This window comes from Sarcophilus harrisii, chromosome 4 (assembly GCF_902635505.1).
Source record: "Sarcophilus harrisii chromosome 4, mSarHar1.11, whole genome shotgun sequence".
NCBI classification, from domain to species: Eukaryota; Metazoa; Chordata; class Mammalia; order Dasyuromorphia; family Dasyuridae; genus Sarcophilus; species Sarcophilus harrisii.
In genome coordinates this window covers 259,994,779-260,018,824 of record NC_045429.1, presented here as the reverse complement: position 1 = coordinate 260,018,824, position 24,046 = coordinate 259,994,779, and the positions used below count along the sequence as shown (strand labels likewise).

The 24,046-nt window shown below is 32.6% G+C and overlaps 1 protein-coding gene across 1 annotated transcript in view; it reads left to right on the top strand.

The window, feature by feature from the left end:
* Positions 1-24,046, top strand: part of TFAP2D (transcription factor AP-2 delta) — a 77,682-nt gene that overhangs the window by 26,752 nt on the left and 26,884 nt on the right. Inside the window, exons 5-6 of the mRNA XM_031964733.1 lie at positions 13,698-13,839; positions 23,700-23,813. Of these exons, the coding sequence (XP_031820593.1) occupies positions 13,698-13,839; positions 23,700-23,813 (256 nt within the window). The remainder of the gene's footprint in view (positions 1-13,697; positions 13,840-23,699; positions 23,814-24,046) is intronic.

Genomic DNA, 24,046 nt, shown 5'->3' with positions numbered 1-24,046 from the left:
ATGCACACACACATATGTGTCCATATAGTTAATATAAAAAATTAAATGGGAATTTGAGGGAATTTTTGCAGAAAGCACAGGCAACAAATGCCAGCAAATGACACAGAAAAAGTGTAGAAACTCAGAAATACATAAAATATATACATATACATACATATATATAAATATATATACATACAGCATTATATATCAATATATTACACAATACAATAATAAATAAGACTTCTCTAGTACGAATGGAGTGCTCAAAAATGTTACTCAGATTTTCCAGATTGTGGGATGCCACATGCCTAACCTCTCTCAATGTGGAAGGGATACTGTAATTAAATTTTCATTTTAGCAGATTTTCTTGAAGGGCTCTAAGAGAGTGGAATGAATTGATAATTACTTGTTGGGGCCAAGAGAGCATGATACCCAGGAGGAAAGACTTGAATGATGCACCTAGTATGGGTAGGGTCTTTCTGAAAAACACTAAGGACCTCAGAGAAGGGAGAATGATGAATTTTGTTTAAATTGCCTAAAGTCAGCCTTGTCTAAGGAGAAAGAGTTATGCTCCTTTAATTCTCCTACCAGGAATGGTTTTTTTTCCCTTTCCTTTTCTTTCTTTCTTTCTTTCTTTCTTTCTTTCTTTCTTTCTTTCTTTCTTTCTTTCTTTCTTTCTTTCTTTCTTTCTTTCTTTCTTTTTTTTTTCCTGCTGAGGCAATTGGAGTTAAGTGGTTTATCCAGGGCCACACAACTAGAAAGTACTAAGTGTCTGAAGTAGAATTTGAACTCAGGTCCTCCTAACTTCAGTGCTGGTGCTTTATCCACTGTACCACCTAGCTGCTTCTGGAACTAACTTTTTTTTTTTTTTTTTTTTGAGGGAGGAGTTGTTTGTTTCCTAGGAGACAATGCTTACCCAAGATCAATTTTGTTTGAACTCAGCAAGTATAGAATAGAAGGCTCAGGGAAAGGCTCTTATTGAGCCTTACATTATCTCTGTATTTAATACAAAACAGGGTATTTTGGGGATCAGGAAGCAAAGATGCAAAGAAGCATCTTTGTTCTAAGATGAAGCTTCTCTATCCAGGGAAAATATAAAATGCAGCATCACAAAAATAGAACTAACTCTGGAGATACAGGACCTGTGTTCAGATCCAGATCAAAAAAAGAAATGTCTTTTATCATCAATAACAATCCTGTTATTGTTAATAGAGATAAAGAAATTTACGATTTACAAAATGATGTCCTCAATTTTGAGACAGTGAAAATATGCAGCTAGATGGCATAGTGGATGGATTTTTGGACTTGAAGTCAGGAACACTCATCTTCCTGAGTTCAAATCCAACTTCAGATATTTATTAGCTGTATGACCCTGGGCAAGTAACTTAGCCTTTTTGCCTCAGTTTCTTCATCTGTAAAATGAGCTGGAAAAGGAAAAGCTGAACCATTCCAGTATTTTTGTCAAGAAAACCCAGAATGGGGTCACATAGAATTGAAAACATGAACAACTATAGCAAAAATGAAAATATGATCATTTCATTATTGTGTTATAAGAAAACAATTTAGGGGGATTATATGATTCCCCCAAATTCATATATCTCATATGTACAAGAATCAAGACTGAAATCTAGGTCATCTGACTCTTTTTAATCTATGCTTTTATGCATTGGAGTCTAATGGTTTTTCCATTAGGGTGAAAATTCAAATAATCTGACTGATCTTACTACAATATTTTTCCTGCATAAAATGCTTTATTAATATTATCATGAAATATATTTTCATAATGCCTTCAAGAGATGGCTTATGCCCACTGTGTTATGGACAAAAATAGATGCTATTTTATAGCATTCTGTAGTTAACTTTTTTATCTTCCTTCTCTCCTCCTACTTTCCATCCTCCATCCCAAATATGATCTTACTTTATTGGTTTTGTTCTTTCTTATAGGTAAAGGGGTTGAAATGCCTATGATTATATGGCAGTGAGAAAGGCCACAAAAATCAGATCCTAAATTTCATTTTCAGTTGCATATTTTCCAGTCAGTCTGGATAACCTGTCAAACCCAGTTGCAGACAGCAACTCTCCTACAGCTTATTATCTAGCATAATTCTTGCTCATGACTTTCCACAAATTCTTCATAAGGAACTCACACAAAATTGGGGGCCTTCCTCAAGGTCTTTTGACATTTGTTGAGTATAAGGACAGTATCTGATTTGTTGTACAATTGCCTGCATTTTCTGTTTCCATATTTTAACCCATTTTAAATTCATGAACTTATGATCTGACATCATAACTCCATGAATTACTTTACCTTTTGAGGGGAGAGGGATTCAGTCCTACAATTTCACTGATATAAGATGTTTCCTTTAAAAAAAACCTCTCTCTACTATAATAAAACTTAAAAATCTCAAGTTATCTGCAGCATTAAGAGTTTAAGTGACTTACCAATGATCACACAATTGGTATTAATATACAGCTAATGTTATACACCTAATATCTATAAAGTACTTGAATGTTTGCAAAGTGTCTTACCCATATTATCCCATTTTATCTTCACAACTTTATAAGGAAGTTTGCTACATTTTTCAGAAGATGAGACTCAAGTTCAATCATTCACTCAGGGTCAGTCAATCAATAAATAGTACTATTAAGTCATTACTCTGTGACAGATTCACAAGTTTGTAAATGTCTGAGGAAGGAATTGAACTCAGGTTTTATTGACTCAAAGTTCTGCTATATCACCTAGCTACCTGGAGCGGAATTTGGGAGATAATACTTACTCTGAGATTTTTTTTTCTCCATTTGCCATAGCAACTTACATCTTTATACTTGACCATTATTTATATTCATCTTCATAGTGTTCTCATATGTGTCAATACCCACTTCTTTTAAAACCCACTTCATTCATAACGCCTTCACTGATTCCTCTAGCCAAAGTATTCTCTCTAACCTTCAAACTCTCATAACCTGTCATTCTATGGTATTTAACCATGTTTTATGTTATAGGTATGTGTATGTGTGTGTGTGTGTGTGTGTCTGTGTCTGTGTGTGTAGAAATATAGAAGTTTCTTAGGGCAGCTAAGTGGTATATTAGATAGAGAGCCAGGCTTGAGGTTAAGAAGACTCGAGTTCAAATCTTAAATACTTGCTAGCTGTGTGAATAAGTTTGTCCTAGTTCCTTCATCTGTAAAATGAGTTGGAGAAGGAAATGGAAAATCATTACAGTACCTTTGCAAAGAAAACCCCAAATGAGTTTACAAAGAGTTGGACGTGACTGAAACAACTGGACGGCAAAAAAAAAAAAAAAAAAAAAAAAAAAAAAAAATAATTCTAATTAAAAGAGATAAGAAAGGAAACTACATCCTCCTTAAAGGTATCATAGATAATGAAGGAATATCAGTTCTAAACATATATGCACTAAGTGGTATAGCGTCCAAATTCCTAGAGGAGAAGTTAAGAGAACTGCAAGAACAATTAGACAGCAAAATTACACTAGTGGGGGATCTCAACCTTGTTCTCTCAGAACTAGATAAATTGAATGACAAACTCAGGGGCAGAAATCATATTTTATATATCTTTGTTTTTCTAACAGCACCTTGCAGATACTAGTTGCTCCATAAATGAGTTTATCAAACCCTTTCCTTATAATTTATAAGAAAAAAAAATCTTACTTAATATAGTTCCATTTGAATGGCATTCCTAGGCATGCCATTGCTCCTAAAACAAAAGTGGGCAAAGCATGATTGCATTCCTGTTTTTTTTTTCCCTGACAAGTTATTTTAACATGTACTTGGCTGATTTGCTTCTTCCAGGAAGGAGGGGAAGCGGAGGGAGGAAAGTGGTATGAATACTTTGTGGCATATTAGCGATACTAATAATGAGGCATAGGCTGAAAACAGTGTTTAATCCTTGTCTTTGCAAATAAATGAGTGTTCACAGGATCATAGACCTAGAGTTGGAAGCAAACTTCTTATGTTATAATTGAAGAAAGTGAGATGCAGGAAAACTGAATCTTTTGTCTAAGGTCACATAGATAGTGTCGAAGATGATATTTTTTTAAACCCTGGTCCTATGACACTAGAGTCAATACTCTTCTCATTTTGCTTCACTGAAGGAATAGAGAAGTAATTGAATGAATCTCTCTCTTTTTAAAGCAATTGAGGTTAAGTGACTTGCCTATGATCACACAGCTAATAAGTATCTGGTCACATTTGAACTCAAGTCCTCCTAACTTCATTTTGCCTTCTAGGTGGCCTTGAAGTAATATTTTATTTTCAATAGTATTTTATTTTCCCAAATTATATGCAAAATTAGTTTCCAACACTCACCTTTGCAAAACTTTGCATTCCAAATTTTTCTTCCTCATTTCACCCTTCATGCTCTTCTAGACAGCAAGCAATGCCATATAGGTTATAAACATGTGCAATTCTTCTAAAGGTATTTCCATCTGAATGAATATTTTAAAATCCTGTTTATGAGTGCCTGAGTCACAAAGATAAATGTGTATGAAATCATTTAACATAGGCATTCTTAAACTTTTTCCACTCTCAACCCTTTTTTGCCCAAGAAATTTTCATATGACCCCAGGAATATAGATATATAAAATAGATAAAAAAATCAAATATTTACTGATGAACAATCATCATTTCATGACCTTCACATTCAGTTATGAGACCCTATTTGAGGTCATAAATCACAGTTTAAGAAGTTGGAATTGAAGATATTAGTAATAGACCAAGGACTAATGTATTGATCACTATTGTTCCTAACATATTGCCTATCATTGAAGGCTATTGATTTACTATAAAATACTATTCAAAATACGTCTTCTTTAATCTCTTAGGGACAAAGATGCTTGCATTTTCCTTAATTCTTTTCATTCAGTTTATACTTCAACAAATCTACTCCTTAAACAAGTATTTTGTGATTGTTCAATTATTTTTAATCATGTCATTTGGGGTTTTCTTAACAAATATACTAAATGTCATTTCCTTCTCAGTTCATTTTACAGATGAGAAACTGAGGCAAACAGCTTATGTAGCTTGTCCAGGATCACATAGTCAATAAATGTCTGAAACCAGATTTGAACTTAGGAAGATTAGTCTTTCTGACTCCATGCCCAATGTTCTATCCCCTGGATAGTGTAAATCTTTATACTTGTGTTACAAATCAACCTCACCAATACAAAATGGAAGAGTCAGGTGCCTAAACAGGAATTAGTCTGAAAAAGGTCTGGGAATCTTAACGAATTGTGAGCTCAATAAAAATCACAAATATAATCCTCATCAAAAGGATATGGAATTATGTTAATGAAGGTAAACCCTTCATTGTTGCAGGTAGCATATCTCCCTCTCATGTCCCTCTACAAATTTTCATAGGGAGCTCACAAGAAAGATTGGATAGTGCCAACGTACATTTTGTTTGTCCATTGACATATGTCAAGTCCACCTCCTTTTCTGATCATGCATCTCTTTGATGGTGTCTTTTATGCCATTTATTGAGCATAAATTTTACTGGTAATTTGCTATAGTATATTTATAACCACCATACATTTTTATCTACTGCCCTTTGGGTGAGTCACAAATTTGAATCTTTAGAAGATTGTTGATTTTGTGATTCATAATCATAGAACATCCCTAAGAGAAGATGGGTGTTAATAAAATGAGGTTTGGTTTCAAGGGAAACATGGGATTATCCAAAAGTGCTATCTACTTTTCCAAATGAGATTTCCCTCTTTCCTTCTATTTAATTTTGGACTCAGTTTATCATCTCCCTTCAATGTCTGTCTATATACTGATGAGCCAACAGCCTGGATTCGATGATGGTTATGAATCTCTTAGAAGTCTCTGTGGCCTTCTTGAGCTTAATGCAATCTATACTGTCATTTTCAATTAGGAGCATCTGAAAGTCTTAACCATTTATGAGGAACCAATTTGAACTTCAAGTTGAATATCCTCTATAATAGAGTTGTAATGATGCAACTAAAGAAGTTAATACAATCTTTGTCTGAGTTAGGAGAAGAATGTTCAGAATGGGGAAGATAATGATCTCACTAAACTTTGGTCACAATACATATAGAGTTTTGTGTTTGCTTCAAAGAATTACAGTTCAGGAAAGACATTGACAAATTGGAGATAAGTGAACAAGATTTTGAAGGGCCATGATAAAATGATATATGAAAAACAAAGAACAAACTAGAAATTTTTAGACTGGATGAGAGAAGACAGCTGATTTCAAGTATTTGAAAGACTTATATGAAAACAGAATTAGTTTTATTAGACTCATTTCCAGACAGCAGAACTAGGTGTAGTAGGTAAAAGTTGTAGAAAGATAGAGTTAGGCTCAATGTAAAGGAAATTTGCTAACAGAGTTACAGAATGGGATCCCTCAGGAGGCAGTTTTCATTAGGAATCTTCAGGCAAAAATGGAATGACCACTTGAAGATGTCACTGAAATGGTTTTGTTCCGGTATAAGTTGGAATAAATAGTCTCAGAGGTCCCTTTTGATTTTTATACTGTTTCTCTGAAAAAGAAATTTAAATTAACTATTAAAATATATTTTAAATGTTTGGAAGTATGGATAACTTTTTTGATAAAATACAGATTTGATTAAACTAATTCGTTTATATAGCAATATGACTAAGGCTAAGTTTTAAAAATTGTCATTTTTTATGTCATTTGAGATAATAGCATATCAAGACTAAAATTTTACTTACACTTCTGACTTTTTATTGTTCACTTCAAAAACAATCAGCTATGTAAATAGGAATTGTTATTTCTCATTTAAGTCCTTTAAAATTTAAGGTCATAAACATGTGATTTTTAAAACAAATTTTTAAATGAACTTGGGGATTTTAAACACATATAAATTTGTACTAAGGTAGCAATAAAAAAAACCTGCTAAAATTGTCTTTATAAAGTAACATTGTTACTATGACAATTGTCAATTATCCTGTAATTATTGCTTAGGGATGCCCTTATAGTGTTATAGGATCAATAAAATTGAAAGGGACCTGAACAACATCTAGTCAAATTCCCTCTTTTTACAGATGAAGAAACTGAGGGCTAATTTGGTTAAGTGATTTGTCTAAGGCCATACAGATATCAATTAAAATTGGTCTTCCAATGTATTTGACAACTCTGGGAAACATTCATACTACTCTTTTCTCTCAGTACTTAATATGACATATAAAAACAATACCCTGCTTTAAGAAAAACCCTAAGTGATTTAAAATTTTGACAATCAAATAAAAATTTACAATTTAGTCTGTGAAATAATATAAAGATTGCTGATATCCAGAATTATTTATCTTTAGTTCCATTTCTTTGCCTCTATTTCCTTCCATTTAATCTAGTTATAGTATCTTAGATACCTTACTATTACCTTACTTATCTTACTATAGTACATTAATTCCTAATTAAATGAAAAATCTAAAATTCTATATGTAATCAATCATTTACCAAATTTTTCACATTGTGTTTTCAGATAAAAGCCCTGGATTCTACCCATCTAGAACACAGAATATAAGATAATGTGTATAAAGCTCTTTGAAAATCTTAATTACTATATAAATGTCAACGATTATTGAAAGGCACCATATTATGTCAAGAGGACTGGAAGGAGAAACTAGGTGGCACAGTGTATAGAGTGTGGGTTTGAAGTCAGAAAGACTCCTCTTCCTGAATTCAAATTTGGCCTGTGAAACTTACTAGCTCAGTGACCCTGAGCAAGTCAGTTAACCCTGTTTGCCTCAATTTCCTCAACTGAAGAAGGAAATAGTAACTGCTCCAGTATCTTTGCCAAGAAAATCCCAAATAGGATCATAAATAATCAGAACAGTAAAGATTCCTAGAACTGTATCCAAAAGCCATGGGTTGAAATCCCCTTTCAATTACTTACCAGCCCTAAAAACCAAGTCACTTAACCTTAGAGGCTGATTCCTCATTCCTAAAATAGAGATGAATTATACTTCTACTGCCTGCCTCACAGGTTTTGAGTAAAATATTCTGCAAAACTTGTTCAGTCATTTCAGTGATGTCTGATTCTTTGAGATTCCATGTAGGATTTTCTTGGCAAAAAAATACTGCAGTAATTTGTCATTTCCTTCTCCAAAACTGAGGCAAAGAAGATTAAGTGACTAGGCCAAATTACAGCTAGTAAGTCTTGCCTCCAAGCCCCGTGTTCTATCCACTGTACCACTAAGCTGTCCCTTCTGCAAAGCTTGGAGGGCTTACAAAATATTAATCCCTCACCTGAAATTACAGGCATCTGTTTATTGAATTTGCAGGTATGTGGCCAAAAAATAAGTAACTTTACACACATCTATTCATTCTACCTTCCAAATGCTCATATTTGAAAAGAGGAAAAAAGACAGTAAGTTGAGTTGTATAGTGCATGAATGGAAGATTTTAGAAAGTGAGATGGCTTATCATCAGGCAGAGCTTTTGATCAACATGTACTATTAGCCTTTCTTAAAAAGTGGAAGTGATACTCCACTTCATCCCTTCCAAACTAGTCTATGCATCCAAACTTATTTCCTTGAGCATATATAAAGAGAAGCATTCTCTCTTCTCCATGAAAATAAGCAGATTTTCCTTCTTAAGAGGAAGCTAGATGGCAGAGTAGATGGAGTGCTAGGCCTGGAATCAAGAAAATCTCAATTCATATCTGTTTTCAAATAGTAGTTATGTACCCTGGGCAAGTAACTTAACTTGCCTACTTTAGTTTTCTAAACTGTAAAATGGGAATAATAAGACGACCTAGGTCTCTGGGTTATTTTGAGGTTGTTATGAGATAATATGAAATAATATTTGTAAATAGTTTAGCACATTATCAGACACATTGTAGCACTTAATAAATCCTTATTTCATTCATTTTTCCTTTATTACCATTCTTTACCCACAAGGCAATGAACTTAACTCATTTGAATCATGATGTAAGGTTATGAAATAACTAAGATACAAGTTCTCCATGTCATCATACAAATCAACTCTTCCAGCAAATTATTAATTTTGCTTCTTGCCTTAGAAGAACTATTTTCTAAATCTCTGGGCCAGTCTTTTAAAAACTGATAGCAATGGTTTAATCATATCTTTATCTTGAATATCATGGATAATTTTCATTCATTCATTCACTTATCCATCCATCCATCTATTTTTCCTTTCCTCTTCCCCCCTCCCACTTCCCTTCTTTCATTTCTGGGTTCTTATATCTGAAGCTTATGTGGATTGATATACACATTTTAACTACATATCAGTATGTCTTCACTTGCCATTCCATTTGATGTAGCATTGCTGAACATCCTATAACAATGTTATCTCACAAGCACAGAAAGCAGTAAACATAATTGGGGGAGGGAAAGATCTGGCTGTCAGTGTAAATGTAAATAGCAGCTGTTCTGTTCAGACTGTTTTAAGAGCTACCTCACGGTGAGATTGTTGCATAAAATAGACCAGATCTCCAGAAAGCAGATTTTAGCATGAGATTTAATAATTTTTAAAAATGCTGCCATCCTCCTGTTTGCACCATTTTCCTTCTTTCACTATTGAACAAATTAGAATAAGGATAAATACTAAAGACATATCTAACAATCCTATTGCAACCCTTCCCTTAAACACTCCTAGTTTTTTTTTTTCTCATGTAACTCATAGGATATGTAGCTATGCATATGTAAAAAAATTAAACTTTCTATTGAAAGATAACAATATTAATGGAACTATTTTGTGATCTAAAAGACCAATGTGAAACTTGAAGTCCATAAGAGTTATAAGGATAATTTTCCTTTTAGGTTAAATCAGATCATCATTTTAGAGTTTAGTCAAACCCTGTCATTTTATAGATAAGGAAATGAAGTCAGGTGATTAAGTCACATAGGTACAAAATGGCAGAACCATTTGAACCCAGAACTTATCATTCCAAATTTGGAACTCTTTCCATTAGAACTCTTTCCATTACTACTACTACTACTATAATAATAATAATTATTATTATAGTACCACTACTATAATATATATATACCACTATATATACACTATAATATATATATACCACTACTAATACTACTATTACTATAACAATAATAATAACAACAACAATAACAATAACAACAATAATATTACTACTAACCTACTAAGTTAGGGCAGCTAGATGACACAGAGAACAGAGTGTTGGATCTAGAGCCATGAGTTCAAATAGAGTCTCAAACAATTATTGACTGTGTAACCCAGGACAAATTACTTAAATCTGTTTGCCTCAGTTTACTCATCTGCAAAATAAGTTGAAAAAGGAAATAATAAGCCATTTCAGTATCTTTGCAAAAATAATAATAATAATAATTTGAATGGGTCAGACACAGTGGGATTAACTGAACAACAGTACTTTATTTCCAATATTGTGCTAAATGCTGAGCATACAAATAAAAGAGGAGGAAAAATACCTTCTCTGCACTCAAGTAATTTATTATCTAATGGTGAAGCAGCGTGCTAACAACTTCATATAAACAAACTTATAGAGAATAACTGAAAATAAATTTAGACACAAGGCATTAGGATTAAGGGAGATAGCAAAAGCATTTTTGAGAAGGAGGGATTTTAGCTGGAGTTTAAAGGAAACCAGGAGGCAGAAATAAGGAAAAAGAACAAAAGGTATTGGGGACTATTACTGAGAAAGCCTGGAGTCAGAAGATGGAGTGACTTGTTTGAAGAACAACAAGGAGGACAATGTGACTAGATCAAAAAGTTTGTGGAAAGGTGTAAAGTATAAGAAGACTGGAAAGGTAGGAAGGGCAAGGTTATTAGGTGTTTTAAAAGCTAAGCAGATGATTTTCTATATGATCCTGGAAGTAACAGGGAGCCACTGGAGTTTGTTGAATTAGGGGAAGGGATGATATAGTCAGACCCTGTGATTTAGGAAAATCAGTTTGACAGTTGAGTGGAGGATGCGCAGAAGAGAACTGAATGTCTTAGAACTGTGTCAGTGACTGTGGCTTTTTATAAATTTGCCAGTTATGTCTCTTCCTCTTTTCTTTGGAAGCTGCCAATCCTCTTGGCTCACATTAAACTAGCCCCTTTCCAATGACTTCATATAAGAGTAATTTGTTTTATGTCACTGCCCAGCATCACTGGCTACTCCACACATAGATTCTAAGTGTGCTTGATAGTGACCTTGTTCTATTTCTTCTGCCAGGTATACGCTAATACACTTTAATTCCAAAACATTTTCACAAGATTCTAGGGAAAGTAATTTCTTTTTAAATCAATATATCAAAATGGCAGCTTTATCACAAAGTTTAAATGTCTCAGATTAATTTATTGTAAATAATTCCATTTTACAATCTTCCCTTTTAAGTAAAATGGGGAGGGGAGCATTTCACATAATATTTCTTATTTATTAAATCTAAAAACCTGCTGCTAAATCCTAGCATGAAAAAACAATTATCAAATTCATAAATTAGGGCCCAGTTGTTATTCTTATTTCCTTTAATTTGCTTATATTCATTTTTGTCACATTGAAATCACTATATGTCAGTAAATGATAACTTTTATGAATTTGTATGAATTATATGAATTTATCCTCAAATTTTACTCCAGAGAATCAAGTTCACTTAACAATTTCACATATTTAAAAATCAAATCTTACTTAAGAACAGAGCAAAATATCTAAGCTTGAATGATTGTTGCCATTGTACACTGACAAAGGGAAACCAAATTCACAAATTTTCATTTTTTTTTCTGTAGGTATTAATCATACAATATATAATTATGATGCAACAATAATAATAAATTACAAAAATTTTTCCTCACAAGAGAAAGTATCACTTTTGAAGTATCACTTCCATTTTGCATAAAGGGAAACCAAGACTTAAGAAAATGAAGTGATGACAGTCTTATAACAGTTTCAGAAGCAAGTCTTGAATTCACATCTTCTGACTAAATCCTTCACTTTTCAGAAGAATTAATAAAAACTTTACTTAAGTACTGACATTTAAGTTATTTTGGATATACAGGGAAAAAATTAAATAAAGCTAAAGTTACAAGGACATCAATTTTTAAAATATTAAGATGAGCTGTAGAAAAGAAAATGAGATAATCAAGAACTTATAAAAGGGAAAAAAATCTACTTCCAAATTATCTTTTCTTGGATCTTAAGCTGTTTTTCTCATTTGGTGTTTTCTGTAGTTAACTTCATCATTCTGCATAGAAATTTATCAAATACTACTCATCTCAGTCTGAAACTGTGAGATTTTTGGTTTAGTTGTTCATTTATTTATGAAATTTGTTCCAAAATTTGTTTTAAAACATTTACTGCTCTGTAATATCTCTTATTTCTATCTTATACCTCCTCTGCTTTCTTAGTAAAGTTTATTGTGTTCTCTGTTTCATCCCTAAAATCACCCTTTGTTTCAATTTTTCTTTATGACAAGAAGGATTAATTTTTTAAAAATGCATGAGATGATCACCCAATAATTGATTTATTACATGTGATTGAATAGATTTAGCTGTTAGCCATGGTGCAACTATTTGCTTTTCTTAATAATCAAAACTGGTAGATCATGTTATTATATGAAGCCTCCAATGGTAACATTTTCTTTCCCAACTCTTTTAACCCAAACTCTCTGCACTATTATTTTCTTATTATGGAGTTAATTACCTTTTCATATGATTGCCAATCACCAGCAAGAATTCATAGACCTTAAGCTTCTTGTGGTCAAGGATAATGATACTTATATTAATGATACTTATATCACCCAGAGTTCCAAGTACTGTGATTTATACAGGCAATGGTTGGTAATTATTCAACAACATTACCAGAAAATGTTTCATTTGATCATATTTTATAAACATGATATGTCTTCTAAAAATGTTCTCTTATATTGTGTCTTTTGAACATTTCATTTTTATTTTATTTAAAGAAGAAAAATTTTATATTTTATTACTTTGGAAGTTTGTAATAAACTTGATAAAAGCTTTCATAGTTTATATATATAGTTTCATAGTTTACATATATATATGTTCTTTCTTTAACAATGTAAACAAGCTGAAAATAACTTCATTTATTAAACTTTCCTAAATGCATCAAATTCTTGCATAAGTCCATTAATATATTCATCAAATAGCATTAATAGATTAATAGACTTCTTCCCAGGATATTCATATGTTGAACTTCTGATGAGTATATGAAGAAAATAATATGGTTCAGTGGCTAGAACTTTCAATGGGAAACTGATAATGCTTGGCTTCTATTCCTGATTCTTTTACCAATTTTCTGAGTAATTAGGCAACTAGACAGTCTGGCAATTAGAATTCTGGAATCTGGAATCAAAATGATCTGAGTTCAAATTTGATCTCAGATACTTAGCAGCTGTCTGTTGTTAGGCAAGTCACTTGACCTCTGTTTCCTCTTTTTCAAAGTAAGGTTAATAATAACACCCATATCCCAGGGTTATTGTGAGGATCAAGTGAGATTAAAATTTGTTAAGTGCTTAGCAAGTAGCAAGTGTTATGTAAATGTTATCTATTATTATTATTATTAATTATTAATTTATCTGTTTCCAAATTAGAATATAATATCTCCCTCTCTTCTCATAAGGAATTTATGGGAACAAATATAAGAATTCCCACTTGGTCATACCTCAAGATGCATACTATATATATTTTTAAAATATGTGATACTTCTGTTAAGAATTTATATGAGGATTGATTTTTTTTTCTTTTAACAGGAGAAGCTTTACATTTGGCTCGGGATTTTGGCTACACTTGTGAAACAGAATTTCCTGCCAAGGCAGTAGGAGAACATCTTGCCAGACAGCATATGGAACAGAAAGAACAGACAGCAAGGAAAAAGATGATTCTAGCTACAAAGTAAGTCTAATGTGGGGAGACACCTGGCATTTTCATAATCATTTATTTTAGTGTATTTGAACGAAGGAAAACATGCTAGGGATGCATCAACTATTTTAAAAGAGATCTTTGTGGGATCAAGTAGGGATTGAAAAGCAGCATTCAAGCATAAAAGATAGGGAAAATAAAAGAAGAAATGTCCCCTTGACAACATAGACAATATAGCAGTGTTATTAATTGCTTTCAGTGAGCTGTTTAACTACCATTACTATTAATAGAAGTTTCAGGAAAGATGTTTCTTAAGCATGCAGAATATGTTAAAGAAAGTAATTTTAGGTGAGCTAAATTCTGAAAATTATGCCACTGTTTATTGTATGATTCAGCCAGTTATTTAATAAATGCTGATATGATTCTCAGAGATTTTTGAAGGTGATCAAGACCCAGAGGCAATGTGTTAAAATGAAAAGAGCATCACACTAAGAGTCAAGTCAACAAGCATTTATTAAGCACCTATTTACTAGACACAGTAGTAAATGCTAGAGATATAAAGGCAAAAAATACCCTTCTTTTAAGGATTTTACAATCTAATGGGGAGATAACATGCAAACAACTAAGTAGCTAGGTGGTGCATGAGATAGAGTGCCCCACTTAAATTCAGGAAAATCTTCATTTTGAATCTTTTATACTATATATCAAGCATTTATTAGCTAGATGACTCTGGATAAGTCACTTAACCTCTCTGTACCTTAGTTTTCTTTCATCTACAAAATGGAACTCTTCATAATATCAACTTCCCAGGATTATTGTGAGGATAAAATAAGATGACATTTATAAGCTCTTTGCAAACCTTAAAGCATTAAACACTAGCTGCTATTATTATTAGCAAGATGCAGTTAAATTAGAGGTAATACACATAAGGAACAGGATTAGTAATTTTGCTACTAATTAGTTACATGACCTGCGATATGATAATTGCTAAAAATCTCTACTTCATCTGCCAAATAGGGCTGATAATGACTATTCTATTAGTTTCAAGAAAGGGTTAATAGATGTGCAAACGTTTGAAGGAAAAAATTGCTATGCAAAGGCAAAATATTGGGATTTGATTCCTTCCTTTCTGATTTAGAATGAAAAAAAATTATGAAAATAAACCAGTGGAAGGCAATTCATTTCCAGGTAGTCTGGGATAGCCAAGAATGTTATTAACAATTAAAGAAAAAGAAGATGTAAAGATAGGACCTTCAGGTTCAGGCCCTCTTCTTGACATTTTGAAATAATAACATTCATACAAATTTCCTACTTTATATTTGCCTCTCCATGACTGTTAGAATTTACAAATGAATTTTTCTATTTTAAAATGAAAGAGAGAATATATAAAAATGAATATGAATTACTTGGAGTATATTCACATTTGGTCTATATTTATATTAAACTTTAATATGCTTTTGAATATGAATATTATCATTCACTTAAAATAATTTGGGTATATGATGTAGATGAAAATGTTGGCCCTTAAATAGAATTCCAGCTATTCCTCAAATGTTTTATTTATTTTCTCTTTTTATTTTCAAAACATATGCATGGATAATTTTTTTTAATAGCCTTTTATTTACAGGTTATATGTATGGATAACTTTACAGCATTGACAACTGCCAAACCTCTTGTTCCAATTTTTCCCCTCTTATCCCCCCACCCCCTCCCCCAGATGTCAGGATGACCAGTAGATGTTAAATATATTAAAATATAAATTAGATACACAATAAGTATTCATGACCAAAGCGTTATTTTGCTGTACAAGTAGAATCAGACTCTGAAATATTGTACAATTAGCTTGTGAAGGAAATAAAAAATGCAGGTGGGCAAAAATATAGGGATTGGGAATTCAATGTAATGGTTTTTAGTCATCTTGCAGAGTTCTTTTGCTGGGCGTAGCTGGTTCAGTTAATTACTGCTCCATTGGAAATGATTTGGTTGATCTCATTGCTGAGGATGGCCAGGTCCATCACAACTGGTCATCATCTAGTATTATTGTTGAAGCATACAATGATCTCTTGGCCCTGCTCATTTCACTCAGCATCAGTTCGCGTAAGTCTCTCCAGGCCTTTCTGAAATCATCCTGTTGGTCATTTCTAACAGAACAATAATATTCCATAATATTCATATACCACAATTTATTCAGCCATTCTCCAACTGATGGGCATCCACTCAGTTTCCAGTTTCTAGCCACTACAAAGAGGGCTGCCACAAACATTCGTGCACATACAGATCCCTTTCCCTTCTTTATGATCTCTTTGGGATATAAGCCCAGTAATAACACTGCTGGATCAAAGGGTATGCACAGTTTGATAACTTTTTGAGCATAGTTTGCATGGATAATTTTCAACATTCACCCTTATAAAACCTTGTGTTCCAAATTTTTTCTCTTCTTTCTCCCCACTCCTTCCCCAAGATGGCAAGTAATCCAATGTATGTTACAATGCAATTCTTCAATACATATTTCCACAATTATCATGCTACCCAAGAAAAATCAGAAAGGAAAGGAAAAAAAAAAAAAAACCCTAAAAAAAACTAAATGCAAGAAAACAACAAAAAGAGTGAAAATACCATGTTGTTTTCCACACTCCATTCCCATTGTCCTCTCTTGGTGCAGATGGCTCTCTTCATCACAAGACTTGGCCTGAATCATCTCATTATTGAAAAAAGCTACATCTATCAGAATTGATTATTGTATAATCTTTCTGTTACCTTGTTACTCTGATCAATAGTGATTTAGAACACCTTTTTATATGACTAGAAATGTTTTTGATTTCTTTATCTGGAAATTGTCTATTCATATCCTTTAACCATTTATCAATTGGAGAAATGAGGCATGTATCAGAATCCTTGAATGTAAAACATTTTTTTCTAGTTTATTGCTTCCCTTCTAATCTTGTTTGCATTGGTTTTTTTTATTTAAAAAATACTTCTTAACTTAATGTAATCAAAATTATCTATCAAATAATATCTTAAATAGCTGTAAGAAGAGTTATAAGGTGACTCTGAAGATCTTGCCACGATATAAAAGAAACTCATCACTTTAGACACTTTTTAATGATTATCTGGTCCAACTTCCTCATTTTATTGGTGAAAAAACAAAGTCTCAGAGAGTTTTAACTGTGTAAATTCACACAACTTGTAAATATCTGAGCCAAAGTCTTGAATTCAAATTGAGTGCTTTTTCCTCATTTCTTTGACTGGTACATGTGATGTTTTTAGGCAAGGCACTGTTTGGCTGGAGGAACTATTGTTTTTTATACCATATACAGACTTTTATACCATATATGACTTAACCATATACAGTTTAAGTCAATGGAATAAACTTTTTTCCCTAACCAAACTGCCACCTCATCTCAGAGAGAAGCAAAGGAAAAACAGGAACCAAAGAATAAAAAGATGAGGAATGGGAGTGAGAGAAACAATTATTAATAACAATGATTTGGAAAAATCCAGAGTTCCCCTTTTTTCTAAATTCCTCATTTCAAGGCTCAGCCTCTGAAGAATTGAACAGCTATCAGAGAAGATTAACATTCTCCTCAATCTAGGCATTGCTAACCCACTCAACTTTATAAGCAATTTAATCTAAGGTGAAATTCCAGCCAATAGTCTTCTGTTTAGTCTTGGATAGGGGATCTAGATCCTTTGTCTAGATTTCCCCTGAGTGGAGGTGATTTGGAAGTAAACGCATATCTCCAACCCATCATTAGAATAAGTCCACCTCTCATTGTAATATTTCTTCTTTCTTATCAGAGTCATTGTCTTCCCTAGGAACACCTACCTTTCCCTGGGCATATAAGCTTTGAATGGATTCCATGAGGGGCTTTTGGCTTTCAAAAGTGTCACTGAATTGTTTTATTGGTCATATGGTAATATTATTAATAAAACTATTAATAATCCAGAAATTATATTTCTCAACTTTTAAAAAATGTCACAGGAACAAAGAAGGAAAGAAACAGTTTGATAGGTTTTGGAAAAAGAAAAAAAAGAAGAGACAAGAAAAGAGAGAAAGGAAAAAAAGAAGATATAATGTCTGAGCTTACATTGTTGAGACAAAATTATTGTTAAAGGTTCTGAAAATGTGTTAGGAGAAGGACCTAAACAATTCCTTAGTAAAGATACTTTAATGGTTTGAATATTATATAATAACACCTCCATTTAACTTAATTCTGCTTTATTTCCTTTTCTCATCAAAAAAAAAAAAATATATATATATATATATATATATAAAATCTTCCTATCTTCCCAAGGCTGGAAATGCAGAAGCTATTTAGGGGCTGATCTATTGATCAGTCTGACAGTTTGACTGGTTCCATTTCTAACCTGAGCTGGTTCACCCCACTACAGACAAGCTGATACTCCTCCCAAACTTTTGCCCAAGGGCTTCCCATATTAATGCAAAACTTATTTTGGATAGGCAATTAGCCCATTCTTCGAAAACCCAGAACTCTCAAACTCAAGCAATCCATCATTTCCAGCCTCTCCAATACTTAGGTTGACAGGTGTGTACCATCACATAGTCCACCACTATGCCTGGTTTCTTCTCATTTTTAAACAATCCTTCTGGTCGCCTACTGGAAGGATCATCAGATATTACATATCAGCTTCCTTCCTCCAGGAACTAAGCATATGTGCAAGTGATTTGTTCATAATGTTATTAGAAAAAAATAATTACAGATACTGTTATCCTACTTTCAAGAAAAGGAGAAACAATGTATTTAAGTTAGATTTATTAAAGAACCTAAAAGGAAATCACTGATCAAGCTAGAGGGAAAATCCAGATCCATCACTATCATGTGAATACTATTATATTAACTTTCCTCCCATAAGAGTTTTAAAAAATAATCTAAGTCACCTAGGAGTAATATGGCCTATGAAATACCTGCTAATGCCCAGCTGCCTCCTAACTCTCATTCTAGAAAATACCTCAGAAGGTATTCTCTGGACTGAGACTACTTATCAACCCACAGGACCTCTATGGAGGGATGAGAGGTGACTCTTTAACAATCTTACTCCTCCAAGAAGTTCTAATTCTAAAATAATGGCAGGGAGAAGATGTTAGGTATATTCTGCCAATCCAACTGGTTTCTTTCTTTAATGTTCCCTTCTGCATCACCTTGGAATTAATCAGAACTCCTAAGAAAAACTTTAAAAGTGACTTATTATCTAATTGCTCAAAATCTCATTAATCAGATAAAATAGTAAAAACATTATGATGATTCTTCAGGAAATAAAATTGAGTTCCTTCAGGAAATAAACATGTGCAAGAGATTTCAGTATACATAATGTCATTAGAAAAGAAATTGCAGTTACTATACCAAGATAGAAATAAATATCTAAGTATATATGTAGTAAAGAGTAATTTTATTTACATTTTATAGTTGAGTACTTCATATTATATATTAAGATAGAGATAGTCAGGGAAATAGCTCTATAGCCAATGGGTTTTTCTTTTTGATGATTATTTAACATTTCTTTAGAGCCAATATTATGTTGAATGCTGAAGAATGTGATTTTATATAGCCCTTAAAAAGACCTGGTCATTTTAAAAATGAAAACAGAACATAGTTTTAGAGGTAGACGGGAACTCAGAGGTCATTTAGGCCATTTCTATTGTATAAATTAAGATACTGATGTCCAATGAGGTAAAATGACTAGCTCAAAGTAGTGGGAGAAATATAATGTTTAACTCTCATCATAGGACTATATGTATATGACTTTTTCCACAGTACTACTGTATCTGCATTATGCCCAGCCTTTTTAATCCCAAAACACAGAATCAAAGAATCTGAGCAATCAAATGAATTAAACAGCTAATCTTCTCTTCTACAAATAACTTCCAGATATTTAGTTCCCTGGACAAGTGCTGAAAGAAAGGAAAATGGGCTACCAGTCATAATCCTCTTAAAATGCATGACAAAGAGCAGAGCAAAAGCTAAATAAGAAGGCAAGGCCTAACCCATTTGGGTAGAACATCTGAAATGAATGCAGTATATTGGTGACCCATAGTTTCCCCAAGTACTTTTCTTGTTTTATTAACCTCAGTCCCTACTGAAGTACTATGAAACTGCCACTCTGTTCCAAGTATTCCAATCGGTTAAGGAAAGATGAATCATTGTATATATGTGTAGATGTCTTCATTTGTACTGGAGGAAGGGGACGTCATGAGGACTTGGTAATAAAGAGTCCATTCAGGTTGATAAGAAGGTCATTAAAGGACAGGTGGATGTTGAAGAAGATTAAGAAATTATTTTCAAGAAATTGGCAAAGATATTCAGGGTAAGGTCACTCAAGATGGAGATGTCTAATAATGGAAAGCTATATTTATTTTTAGTTCTTCTTGGGCCATAGTAAATGATCTTCAGTTTCCAGTTAAATATGCAAAAACATAATTATATGGTCTTCAGTCCCAACCAAGGTTTGATTTTTTTTCTTAAGGGGAAATTTTAATTTGGACATTTAACTTAGGGTTTGAAGAGGGCTTTGCCAAGTTCCTTTCTTCTCCATGTAGAAAGGGACACACAAATTCCTGTAGACCACAATGACTATTTTTTTTTTTAAAGATTGAAGGTATGAAGGATATTATTAGTATAAAATTTACACTGCTTAAGTTTCTGAATACTGCTAGAGGAAAGGCCCTAAATTATTCCTTAGTAAAGATACACTGAATAGTGTATTTCTTATGTCTCCCAATCTTACTCAGGTTCCTTCCTTCTCTCATTTTTAGATAACCCCAGGCTTTTATTTAAAAGCACTATTAAAAATCAAGTGTCATTTTCTGCCAGGAGTTAAGGGTGTGTGCGTATGATTTGAATGCTCACAATATGACTAAAAGGGAAATAGGAGATATAGGGATCATAGAGCCGGAGGTCATCCATTCAATAGATACAATCAACATAAACTGCATAATAAAACAACAGAAATACATAATAAATTTATGAATGTATGTAAAAGTAACATGAATTTTTTTTTTTTTTGCAATGTATTAAAGCATAACATTCATAGACTCAGCATTTGTTCTCTGAAATATTCTATTAGGAGTAGTTTTCAAAGTTCTTCAAAGGTAGGAATATAAATATCAATGGATATTTTGTCAATTCAGACACTCAAAGTTGAAATTAGGAGTCTGAATTCTAGCATTTATCTCACCTCTGTTTGTAAGACTGGGGCATTCAAATCTAAAGAACTATCTCCCAAATTCATTGGCTTACAGATTCAACTGCTGATTTGCATTGGTAGCAGATTGAATCACATATTTATTTTTCACCTCAGTGAATAGCAGATTCAGTTTTATACAGTTATATTGCCAAGTATATGATTGTATTTAAGGCCCATTGATTTGTGCAGTTAGTCTTGTATTTCCATTTTGTTTCCAATGTGTTGTTGATGAAATAAATATTTTGGTGTAATTAAGACACACTTTTAGGAGGGAGATAGAAGCTGAGTTATTTTTTTTTAAGTTCTAAAAATGCTTCTAAGTAAGGATACATTTGTATACAAAATTGCACAGGAGTTCAATTTAGTTTATGTCTTGATGAGAATATATAACTGTGTGAGGTACAGTAATGGCCTCTTCTCCATTTAGATCACTGTGATTTTGTTCTTATAACAAAGGAACGTGGAGTAATTAAATTGTATTCATGACCCTTCATTAAATGACAGCATGGTATCACAGACCAAAGAAACAGATCAAATTTTCAGTTCAAACATCAGCTAGGATCCATTTCAAAGATTTGTTTGTTGCATAATCTTAAGACTTGCTGAAATGTTTTTATCCATAAAGACAGAGTTAGAAACAGTAACATTTAAATTTGTAGTTTCATAAAGACATCTTTATCCACAATATTTCACAAAGGAATGTTTCAGCTAGCCAAAAAAAAAAAAAAAAAAAAAAAAAAAAAAAAAAAAAAAAAAAAAAAAAAAAAAAAAAAAAAAAAAAAAAAAAAAAAAAAAGAACAAAGAACAAGAAGAAGAAATGAAAACAAAAAGAAAAAAAGGAGGAATTTCACATGTGGTAAAAATAAATCTGTCAGCATTATAAATTTTCCTAATGTTCAATGATTTTTAAATACTGCAGTAAATTCACAATAATTTACTAAGATAGTTGTTGTATAATCAAGGAAAAAAAAGGACATAGTTCAGTGGATTGAGTATCAAACTAAAGCATCAAAAGTGTCGTGTAGGTGACACAGTGGATAAAGCACTAGGTCTAGAGTCAGGAAAATATGAATTCAAATTTGATCCAAGACACTTACCTAGCTGTGTAACCATTTAACTGTTTGTTTTGTCTATAATGAACCAAAGAAGGAAATGGCAAACCACTTTAGTATCTTTGCCAAGAAAATTCCAAATGGGTTCACAAAGGGTTGGACATGACTAAAAATGACTGAACAACTTGCTCATTCCAGCTTGTTTTATATCAAGGATAAATTTCTTAGAGTTATCAGTTGAGGAGATCTCTTTATGTGATTTTTCCAAAATATTCTCTTTCTGAGATCTGAGGGCAATAAAATTGGTAGACTGAAAAATAAGTCTTATGTCTTGAGAGTCAGATTTTTCATTTTCACAGGAGTTCTCTGTTGCTGAGAGGCTGATTTCTTTTTGGCCATGTATTTGAGGATCTGCAACAATCATGTAACTGGCTGAATCAACATGTACAAAACAACTAGAAAAAAAAAAGTTTAATCTTTATAATATCCCAAGATTTTAGGTTTAAGTTCTACCTTGTCAATAATAACAAAGTGAGTAATTAGTTTAAAATTGATATCTACTAGGGGGAAAAAATCTATCTCCATTTCCAGGAAATGTGAATTTAGAAATGAAAATGTAGCATGCTAAACAGACACTTGGCAATGGAAAAAAAAAATATATCTAACTTCCATTACTGTAATGTTCAGGCTAGCTTTCTAGAGGATCTCAGGACCAGCCTTGATCTTAGTAGGAGGCAGGAGAGCCCTCAGGAGGATGGGCAAAGATGGAATGTCTCTATTTCCAGTCCTCTCAGCCCTTAAATACCTCAGTATAATTACATCATTACAGAACACTAAATATGGGTGAACTAGAAAACCATTATATCACCATACTAAGTACTAAGTATATATGAACTAGAGAACCATTATCTCATCAATCACAATGAGTTAACACCCTGTTGTAAGTATTTTTGCTTTAAGTATACTTTTCTCAAAGTTCCCCAATATCTGTGGTCCTCTACACATTACATTAGATAAGGACTATTTTTTCCATTTCTACTCTCTGTACTTACTACCTATTTACAAATAATGATGATAAATAATTGGTTAGCTCCTTGATACATGAATAAAAATATTATTTCACTTTAAAATGGTGGGCTAGGTCCACAACCATATCCAAATCTACATTGCAGCACTTGCTTATAGTGATCTGTTCTGTTCTTCAATATTCTGGATAGTATTGGTCATAGCTCCCAATACTGCATCATAGTTCACAAATCCACATGTTTTGGTAATCTTCAAATGTTTTGGTGATAGATTCTAGTGGTGTTCTAGACCTAATTATTACCATAGTCATAAGTCAAATCAATGATGACACTGAAGAATAGGATTCAGTTCATAGACAGTCTAGATTTGTTATAGATTGAATATAACAATGATTAAAAAAAAACAGAATCAGTTTCTCATCTATTACAGAGGCCAAGTTTTGTACTTAATATTCCATTTAGTAAATGTATAAAAGCATATGTATAAAAATCGAAGAATTCATAGAATTAATATGATGTCTTTGCAAGGAGCTAAATCATTTGAGCTCAGACAGATAAATTAAAGCTTTTCTCACTGGAATCTGATTTCCAATTCTTGTTCTTTTTGTTTTAGACAAATTTGTAAAGAATTCCAGGATCTTTTGAGCCAAGATAGATCACCGCTTGGATCATCCAGACCTACTCCAATTTTAGACCTCGATATCCAGAGACATTTAACACACTTCAGGTATGATCTTATTTTCTTTTCCTTTGGAGTGATAATGTTGGTATAGTTAGATGTTCTACAGGTGTCTTTCTAAATTGTTAATTGCTTCTTGATAACCCATCAATTTGTCTCCTGCTATTGATGATAAAATCAGGTAATTCCATTTCAATAACTACTTTCTCTTTAGTTGCATTATTTGTTTATTGTCATGGTAGCTACATTTTTAAAATTCCATTTGTCTAAGGTCAAATTGG